This window comes from Aedes aegypti, chromosome 2, assembly GCF_002204515.2.
Source record: "Aedes aegypti strain LVP_AGWG chromosome 2, AaegL5.0 Primary Assembly, whole genome shotgun sequence".
Lineage (NCBI taxonomy): Eukaryota > Metazoa > Arthropoda > Insecta > Diptera > Culicidae > Aedes > Aedes aegypti.
In genome coordinates this window covers 359,665,423-359,676,193 of record NC_035108.1, presented here as the reverse complement: position 1 = coordinate 359,676,193, position 10,771 = coordinate 359,665,423, and the positions used below count along the sequence as shown (strand labels likewise).

The window sequence follows — 10,771 nt, the reverse complement described above, 5'->3', positions numbered from 1 at the left end:
ATTCAGTAACTTCAACGTAATAGACGAATGATTTTCAAATATCCAAGTCTGTGAAGCATGTAATAGTTGGAGCACAATATATGACTGTTATTGGGCTATACCACAATTTTTTGATTAGTTCTAACAAAAATCTGATATTGTCAAATAAATATTTGGATCGTTGTCAGATTCCAACCACACCATGTACCAATAACTTGACCAAGAAAATTATTTTAAAATATTTGTTTTCATTATTAACTGGCAAGTTTTATAACGCCTTTCTAAAGGCTTTTCTTAAACATCTGTAGGTGTTTTTGGGCCCTTCCTTAGCCGAGTGGTTAGAGTCCGCGGCTACAAAGCACAGCCATGCTGAAGGTGTCCGGGTTTGATTCCCGGTCGGTCCAGGATCTTTTCGTAATTGAAATTTCCTTGACTTCCCTGGGCATAGAGTATCATCGTACCTGCCACACGATAAACGTATGCAAAAATTGCAACTTAGGCAAAGAAAACTCTCAGTTAAAAACGGTTGGAGTGCTTACAAGCTGAGAAGCAGGCCCTGTCCCAGTTGGGACGTAACGCCAGAAAGAAGAAAGAAAGACTATGTATAAATATTTCTCAAGTTTTTATGGCTTTTATTGTAAAAAAGATTTGAGCTTCGTAGAACATAGGCATCCTGGATAACTATGATCTATTCTGGACAAACATTTCAAAAGGGCACATCGACATTGGTAAACAATGGCTTTCAAAGACGCTGTTGAGCCCAATTCAACTCGATCACGTTCACCAATAACACTACCAGGAAGAGCTAACGTTAATCTTCTTTATAGTGGTGTTAATTTGTGTGGGCGGGCTGAAATGGGCTCAACAGCAACTTTTCCGATAAAAAGCTCAAGACCCAAGAGGCGACTCAAGAGTCGTTTCAGTATTCTTCACACCAGGAACACCACTGTTGCCAGCCGAACAATTGGTGAAGCATTCTGCATGCAAACCCACTTTATGCTGATCAATAACAGTTTATTCTGACGACCTATCAAAATGTGATCTTCGGCAAAGTTCGAACTGAAAGAAGAGTGTGGCTAACGTCCCCTATGGGAACATTTTGGGTGTGTTTTGAGAATGACACTACCAAGACAGCCAAAAGGAAGGAGGTTTCAAGCGCCCTAATACTGTTTGGCGATCAAGCAGGTTCTATCGATCGATGGCTTATATTATTGGGGAATCATTACACAATCATGGATGGTTTGTCCATATCATGTGTATTTCTCCCCGATAAGCCACACACATGATCATTTATTTATGAACTGCGTTTTTTGTTTTTTTTTAGCCGGTTGTTATTATTTTACATACAAAGGTATCGACCGTGATAATTTTTATAGTGTCATTCTCAAAACACACCCAAGCCGTTCCCATAGGGGACGTTAGCCACAAGGAAGTGACGTTTCAAGTAATACTGATTCATATGGTATGCCCTCTTCAACATCTAATCCAATTTCTCTCGCCGTTCCCTTACGGTACCTATCCATCTAGTATTCATTGCATTCTTCTCCATGCTCCCTCTTACTTCGAGCAAAATAGACCGATATGCCGATAAATAAATTCAAAATAAAAATTATCACGGTCGATACCTTTGTATGTAAAATAATAACAACCGGCTTAAAAAACAAAAAACGCAGTTCATAAATAAATGATCATGTGTGTGGCTTATCGGGGAGAAATACACATGATATGGACAAACCATCCATGATTGTGTAATGATTCCCCAATAATATAAGCCATCGATCGATAGAACCTGCTTGATCGCCAAACAGTATTAGGGCGCTTGAAACCTCCTTCCTTTTGGCTGTCTTGGTAGTGTCATTCTCAAAACACACCCAAAATGTTCCCATAGGGGACGTTAGCCACAAGGAAGTGACGTTTCAAGTAATACTGATTCATATGGTATGCCCTCTTCAACATCTAATCCAATTTCTCTCGCCGTTCCCTTACGGTACCTATCCATCTAGTATTCATTACTTTCTTCTCCATGCTCCCTCTTAGGGATCATGCACAAATTACGTCACGCTCCAAGGGGGGGAGAGGGGGTCAAGCCAAGCGTGACTAGCCTTACAAAAATTTTGGAGGACTCATACAAAAAACGTGACAAAGGGGGGGGGGAGGCGGTCAAAAAAGTTGAAATTTAGCGTGACATAATTTGTGCACCATCCCTTACTTCGAGCAAAATAGACCGATATGCCGATAAATAAATTCAAAATATTTATGATCAAATGCATACGAAAGTAAGATCATTGCCTTTCGAATGAGCTATAGAAAGTTTGAATTAGATATGTACTCAAAGAGATATGGACAAAACACTTCGGAATGTTTTTAAGGAGTGACCCTAAACTTTTGCACTTTTGAGTGTACGTACATAATAAAGACGGGGTTGGTGATTTAATGGTTATGCTTTATAAACATAAATTCAAGGATTCAAGCCAAGGTCAATATTCGGCTTTCATAAATAATGTAAATATTCAATTTTAGACAGTTTGTCACATTTGATTTATTTACCTATACATCAGACATTACTCTCTTTAAAATAAATAGTAAACAACACATCAGATCGAGCTTTAATATCATTTTTAAATTATAATCCTAATAACTACTTTACGGCTTTATTGTTTGCAGTTCAATGAGAGGTTCAATTAAAGGTATTAGCGGAGGGCGAGCTATTACCAACGGTACTTTTCCTATGCTGTCTTTAGGACAACAAATAAACCCCATATCTCCCTCAAACCCACACATAGTCACACCTGTCCCGTTCCGTTTTTGTCTTTCAACTTCCGCAGCACAACCCCAATGATCAAGACAAGACCCATCCACACCTTCTCGTGTGCGACATGGTTTGAAAAATAGCGAAGAAGTGTCATCCACTGGAAACGTAAGGGATGGTTCAGGAGTAACGGATCGGTCAAGCACAAACGATTCTATCCACGCCATGTAGGAATCTAGCTTGAGCACTATCATGGAACTGGGAGTTCCACACTCACCCGGTACAACGTTGATACCTTGCAGACTGGAGTGACCACGGTTAAGCAATGGTCCACCTTCGTCGATCTCACAAAGTTCCGGAAGTAGGCGGTAATCTGTGTTCCAGCAGTCAACATTGCCGTGTATGACGCCTGAGATGTTTGCATTCGAAAGCATTTCACCGTCACACTTGTGACGGACTGGGACAAATAGTTGTTCCTTGACGTTGACGGAAACGTTACGTAATATTTTCAAAGAGCTTAATCCATAATCGTATGAACCGGAAGTGACACAAGCTGGAGCGATATCGTTATTTGGCTTTAGGTATGATTCCAGCCTTATAAGAGCAACATTGTCCTTCGCAACTACCTTCGTATAATTTGGATGACGTTCAATTTTGCTGATGGTGACTATTTCTCCTAGAATTGAGATGTACTTAGGTTCATTTCCTGCCGGATTCACGGTACAGTTAGCTGTTGTGATAACAGTATTGTAATCGATCAGTGTTCCAGCACACTGCAGGCCTTGTTGTCTATGCTCCCAAAGAAGCTCAACCTATGGAGAGAAAAAGTTTTAATTAATTCCAGAACGATAATATCTATAAACATTTTCTTACTCGATTTACTGGCGGGCTGGCAATCTTACATTCTGGTTCCAGTTGATAACCGACTCTATAGCGTTCGTACTTTCTCACGCATTCCAGTGGGTCTAACGATTCTCCAACAATCGACTCTATCCACCGAATGTGGGGTTGGATTTTCTGGTACACACCAAACGATCCAAACCCGCAGCTCCTGCCGAATGAAGTCACACCAACAAGTATTGGAATGTGCTGATTATAGGTGCGAAGAGTTATTTGTAGTGGACCTCCGGAGTCTCCCTGACACGTATCCATACCGATGTTAGAGGCACACATTTGCTGTTCTGTAATTCCATTTGGTAGACCGCGAGTTGCCTCAAAATGTTCGGCGCAGTTTGCTCTAATTTCCTCTCTCAAATGTGCTTTCAATAGATGCGGGCTACCTTGTTCCGCATATCCGGTGGCTCCAAAACCTGCGACATCGAAATTATTATACGGCAACTGAGAATCGTACCAAACACAAGCTGGACAAACTCCCGTGGTTGTACTACGAAAAAATACGAATACATTAGTGATTGAAGAAATCCCAGTTTTGCATTTCAATCTATCCAACAGGATACTTTTTGCAGGGATGAAAACTACTATCGTATCGTGAGTGAATCAAATGCATACCGAAGCATTTTAACCGTGTCTAAAAATAAGATAAGAATCTGAAAATGTTATTTTCGGGTTTCGAACTTGTCAAATGCCCTGTAATAAATTTACCTTCGGATTACATTCAATGTAAATACGTACCAAACTTATACAGTATGGCCCATAAAAAATGCAAAAATCGACATATCATGTTTTATGATAGTTTTTACATAGAAAATGTGAATGAAACATAAATATTATTCATTACTTCGCTTTGAACATGATTTTTTTCACCTTACCAGAGAGGAATTGGAAGCATATCTTCAAATTTTATCATGCGGACGTCGAGTTCAATATCTGTGTTATGAAAGCTTCTAAAACATCAACGATGACGTGGAATTCTTCACAGGCCTTGTCTCCAGCATACGCCTATATCAAATGATAGAATTGATCCTGGGTAATTGTAGACTTAAACATTTTTTTTGAAAAAAACGTCTCGTTTTGGAGAGCTTTGATTGAACCTTCATATAAGTGTGGTAAGCGGCTCCGTTTTGCTTAACAAATGTTATCCTCAAAAATCTGTTATAGGCCTCCGTATTTATTTTTTATTCAACCTTAACAAAAAATAAAGGCATATCAAACCTATAAGACGCAAATGCCCTCAAAACTATGACCCTGGCAAAATATTTTATTGTGATTATGAAAAACACGTTCTATAAAAACTCCTCCATCCTCTGATACCAAATAAACTAAAATTTTCAACAATAAAGTATGATTTTTAAAGGTAGAAAGTTTATCACCAGAGTATACGACAACCAGACGCTGTTCCTAGCTTTGGGCGGACAAAACCTTTGAACTTATTTGCTTTATTACATTATTTAGGACAGTAAGAAAAATATGACAAAAATTGTCCTGGATAGCGAAGTTGTGTCAGAATATACTACAATAATCAGAAATTACATCACTATCAAAAACAATGCAAATCACGCTTGTGGATGCTATATTCACGTTCGAACAATTTTCGCATTTTTTTATGGGCCATACTGTAAATGTTTTACAGGTGACATAAGGTTATGAACTACACTGCCCATAACTGCATAACAGTAACTAAAATGGTTTACGAATCGTACTGAATTAATTCATAATTCTAGCACCCACGAGATTTGACTACTTCTTTACACAACGGAGAACCAGTGAGTCTATTTGACGTTCTTGGAGGAGAATGACATCTCATCAAGTTAACCCTTGTGCTAAAAATATGTTTCTAATAAGATTTTTATAAGCGTATTATAAGCCATAATTCTAATAAACTATGAAAGATATTCAAATATGAAAGAACTGCCTATGATAAAAAGAAGAAAAAATCTTATAAAAAATCAAGCAGGTATAATTCAAATCATTATTATATCAGAATGACTAGAAAGAACTGACGATGATTTAAAGAAGGTAAAATAATAAATTAAATGACTGGTGGTAAATGACTGGACAATGCGTACCATTGGTACTTCACGTACCTACAGGTATAAAATAGACCCCATTTGTGGTCCTTAGCCTCTTGTCCAGTAACTCCTATCCCTACCTCCCCGTGGTGCCGCCTGGGATACGAGTAACCGTAGGGAAGATCGGGTAACCAACCCTGGTGGAACCTTGGTCGTATGCTGACAGGGAAGGGGGGCTCCTCTCTTCTGAGAGTGTAGCTTATCAGAGCGTCTGTTCTCCATGTTAGGGGCGGCTCAAAACAGCGTCTGTTCTCCATGTTAGGAGCGGCTGATCATCGTCATAGTGCCAGCGTGGGACTCTAAACAGTGCTGTGCACGATGATCCTCCGGCGAGACAGGGGGTTGGGCATCGAAAACGGACTAACGATTGGAAACTCGGATCATGGAACTGTAAGTCTCTCAATTTCTTGGGAAGTATCCGCATTCTTTCCGAATTATTGAGGGTCCGCAAGTTCGACATCGTAGCGCTGCAGGAGGTTTGCTGGAAAGGGTCGACGGTACATACGTATAGGGATGGTTATACCATCTACCAGAGCTGCGGCAATAGACATGAGCTGGGCACAGCTTTTATCGTAATGGGCGAAATGCAGAGGCGCGTGATTGGGTGGTGGCCAATCGACAACAGAATGTGCAAGTTGAGGATCAAAGGCCGTTTCTTCAATATCAGCATAATCAACGTGCACAGCCCTCACCTAGCAAGTGACGATGACGATAAGGATGCTTTCTACGCGCAGCTGGAACGTGAATACGACGGCTGCCCAAGCCATGATGTCAAAATCGTTATCGGAGATCTCAACGCTCAGGTTGGCCAGGAGGAGGAATTTAGACCGATTATAGGGAAGTTCAGCGCTCACCAGCTTACCAACGAAAACGGCCTTAGACTGATTGATTTCGCCGCCTCCAAAAACATGGCCATACGTAGTACCTACCAGCACAGCCTCCCGTATCGGTACACCTGGAGATCACCCCAACAGATTGAATCACAAATCGACCACGTTTTGATTGATGGAAGGCACTTCTCGGACATTATCGACGTCAGAACCTATCGCGGCGCAAACATCGATTCGGACCACTACCTTGTGACGGTTAAAGTGCGCCAACGACTCTCCGTTGTGAACAACATTCGGTACCGACGCCCGCCCCGGTATAATCTGGAGCGACTCAAGCAACCCAAAGTCGCAACTGAATACGCGCAAAGCCTTGAGGCAGCGTTGCCGGAAGAGGGAGAGCTCACCGAAGCCCCTCTTGAGGACTGCTGGAGTAGTCTCAAAGCAGCCATAAACAACGCAGCGGAAGGTGCCATTGGATTCGTGGAAGCAAATCGACGGAACGGTTGGTTCGACGAGGAGTGTCAGACGGTTTTGGACGAGAAGAATGCAGCGCGGGCGATGATGTTGTAGCAAGGCACCCGTCAAAACGTGGAACGATACAAACAGAAGCGAAGACAGCAAACCCATCTATTCCGGGATAAAAAGCGCCGCCTGGAAGAGTTGGAGTGCGAAGAGATGGAGCAGTTGTATCGTTCTCAAGGAACACGTAAGTTTTACAAGAAACTAAATGCATCCCGCAAAGGCTTTGTGCCGCGAGCCGAAATGTGCCGAGATAAGGATGGTGGTATCTTGACGGACGAACGTGAGGTGATTGAAAGGTGGAAGCAGTACTACGATGAACACCTAAACGGCGCAGAGGAGGAAGATCAAGACAGCAGGAGGAATGGCTTCATCAGTACGGCGGATGAGGGAGACGTGCCAACTCCTACAATAGGTGAAGTTAAGGATGCTATCAAACAGCTCAAGAACAACAAAGCAGCTGGAAATGATGGTATTGGAGCGGAACTTATTATAAAGGGCCCGGACAGGTTGGCCACTTGTCTGCACCGATTGATAGCCAGGATCTAGGATACAGAACAGCTACCGGAGGAGTGGAAGGAGGGAATAATATACCCAATATACAAAAAGGGTGACAAGTTAGAATGTGAGAACTATCGAGCGATCACCATTCTTAATGCAGCCTATAAAGTGCTTTCCCAGATCATCTTCCGCCGTCTATCGCCACTGGCAAGTAGATTTGTTGGAAGTTATCAAGCCGGATTTGTGGACGGTCGATCGACAACAGACCAAATCTTTATGTTGCGGCAGATCCTCCAAAAGTGTCGCGAATATCAAGTCCCTACGCACCACCTATTCATCGATTTCAAAGCGGCCTATGATACCATCGACCGCGAAGAGCTATGGAAGATTATGGACGAGAATGGTTTTCCCGGGAAACTGACTAGACTGATCAAAGCTACGATGGATAGTGTACAGTGCTGTGTGAAGATATCAGGTGCTTTATCGGACCCGTTTGAAACACGCAAAGGACTTCGACAAGGCGATGGTCTTTCCTGCCTCCTGTTCAATATTGCGCTAGAAGGTGTTATGAAACGGGCGGGCTTCAACATGCGGGGCACGATCTTCAATAAATCCAGCCAGTTCATTTGTTTCGCTGACGACGTGGACATTGTCGGAAGAACGTTCCAGGTGGTTGCTGAACAGTATACCAGGCTGAAACGTGAAGCAGATCGGGTTGGATTGAAGGTAAATACGTCGAAGACGAAATATCTGCTGGCTGGAGGAACCGAGCGCGATAGAGCTCGCATAGGCAGACGCGTGACGATCGACGGGGATGAGTTCGAGGTGGTGGACGAATTCGTCTACCTCGGATCATTGATAACGTCGGATAACAACTGCAGCAGAGAAATTCGAAGACGTATCATTGCCGGAAGTCGTGCTTAGTATGGACTCCACAAGACCTTGCGGTCTGGTAAACTTCACTTCCGTACTAAGTGTACCATGTACAAGACGCTAATAAGACCGGTAGTCCTCTACGGGCATGAGACGTGGACAATGCTCGAAGAGGACCTGCAAGCGCTAGGAGTTTTTGAACGACGTGTGCTTAGGACGATCCACGAGAATGAACCACGAGCTTGCGCAACTCTACGGTGAACCCAGTATCACGAAAGTCGCCAAAGCTGGAAGGGTACGATGGGCGGGACACGTTGTGAGAATGCCGGACAACAATCCCGCAAAAATGGTGTTCAACTCAAATCCGGCCGGTACAAGACGAAGGGGAGCGCAACGAGCTAGGTGATTTGACCAAGCGGAGCAGGATCTTGGAAGTGTGGGGCGATCGAGGAATTGGAGGTTAGCAGCCATGAACCGAGTTAGTTGGCGTAACATTGTGGCGCAGGTCATGTCTTGAAGGACGTAGCGCCAGCAAAACACGAAACAAAATAATAAATTAAAATTATTGCCAACAATTATGGTACCAGTACAAATCAAAAGAATAGCCTAAGTTTTAAAGAAGGAGCAATTTCTGATAACCCAGAAACGAATCAACCATCAGCTAGGAGTCTTGGCGCGAGTTCACAATTTCGTTCTGAATTACGGGTCGTTCTAATTATCCTCTTGGAGCACTGATATAGCGATAAACATGACGTTTGGCCACAGCATGAGAATCAACAAATGAATAAGCTGATCAGTTATTGAGCCACATTTATGAATCCTACTGATGAATAGAAACAATTTGATTTTTTTGTGTCGAACGGCCAAACACCGACATAAGAATATTTATAAGCATTATATAAAACTTGTATATTACTGTTACGATTGCTGTTTACGTTTCTAAACGCAAATACCAGACGAGATTCGATGTTCCACAGGATATACGAAATCAAAGATACTACTCTTGAAGCACATTTAGGAACAAATTCACGCCAAACGCAAAGTTTTTCTTAGTTTGATATTGAGAAATGACTATTTCGAGGCAGATAAATGAACTTAGTTTGTAGTATACACTTAGGGGGTTATTGAATATCTCGATTTTATCAAAATGAAAGAATTGTTTTTGCCATTAAGGTGTCAACTAAGCTCTATTCTCCGTTTTGGTACACACACGATACGGTATAAGTTTTCATTTTTGCGAAAAGTATCACACTGCACAGATAGACTTCAATTTTGCACCACTCCAACTTACACGATCTTCTTCTCTAGCTCGATCAACGCAATATCATTATACTTGCTGCTGAAGCGATGCTGCGGATGTCTGATAAATCGAAGAATTTTAACCTGTTGCGCATACTCATCGTCTTCCTCGGAGACCAAATTCACGTCACCAAATCGCACCACACTTGGAGCATTATTTTGTTCATCTACTGCACAGTGCGCTGCCGTTACGACGAACCGTTTCGTTATCAACGATCCTCCACACTTCCACGCGATACGAGTGCCATTTTCTGTCCAACCGATAACGGCCATATGTGGAAACTCGGTGACATTCGCGCGCGTTCCTCCAAATATCAGACACTGGTCATTCTTGGGGCCATTGTGGAACCGCTCATGACAGTCACTTAAGCTCGAGCGCGAAAAGTATCCCACGGGAACACGTTCTTCAAAATACGATTGCCCCGATATTGCCGAAATAGCTATCAGCTGACAAATAAACACTTTTTTAAGTAACGCCATGCTTATCGAAAAGCGGTGCGCGCTAATCACTATGATAGAAGAACTGATACGAGACCATCCATGACGGTTTACTTTTATATGACGTCTTTGCGGCTTCACGAGACGTTGTCCGTTAGGTGCCACAAAAACAACTGGTAGCTTGCTGAATCATATCTTGAGTACCAACTGGATGCTAATACAATAAGTGTTCGGTTTTAACAACAGCAGCATACACCATCAGTCGATTGAATGAATACAGCATATTGATGGACAATAAAATCGTGCGACTCTTGTTCGCTCCGGTAATGGCTTTCTCTGTGTTTCGTTCGTCGGTGATTCCCATTTCATGCGTTGTTCTGTGGGTTTCAGACGTTGCAGCAGCCTGGCTGTGATCAGCTTAGGCGAAACATTGTCTGGCACGGGGATTTTTGAGCCATCATTATAACAGGAAAAGGGTTCGGTTTGCACGTAGGATAACTAGCAAATTATTGAACATCTTATAATAAAAAGTGCGAACTGACCTGCGAAAGTGCGAACCATCTAAGAATTACCCTTCGCAATTTTGTACTTTATACAACAATTGTGGTTAATAT

The 10,771-nt window shown here is 42.4% G+C and overlaps 1 protein-coding gene across 1 annotated transcript; it reads right to left on the bottom strand.

The window, feature by feature from the left end:
• Positions 1-2,488: 2,488 nt before the first annotated feature.
• LOC5573078 (polyserase-2) lies at positions 2,489-10,771 on the bottom strand. Its single transcript, XM_001660661.2, has 3 exons — positions 9,712-10,771; positions 3,602-4,112; positions 2,489-3,540 (listed from the first exon to the last, which is right to left on the bottom strand). The coding sequence occupies exons 1-3, from the start codon at positions 10,197-10,199 to the stop codon at positions 2,623-2,625; spliced, it is 1,917 nt and encodes a 638-aa protein (XP_001660711.1). The 5' UTR covers positions 10,200-10,771; the 3' UTR covers positions 2,489-2,622.

Coding starts and splice junctions, on each gene's coding strand:
- LOC5573078 (XM_001660661.2), bottom strand. CDS start 10,199: ATGGCGTTACTTAAAAAAGTGTTTATTTGTCAGCTGATAGCTATTTCG. Junction 4,113..9,711: donor GAGCTAGAGAAGAAGATCGT/GTAAGTTGGAGT, acceptor ATTTTTTCGTAG/TACAACCACGGGAGTTTGTC. Junction 3,541..3,601: donor CCAGCCCGCCAGTAAATCGA/GTAAGAAAATGT, acceptor TTCTCTCCATAG/GTTGAGCTTCTTTGGGAGCA.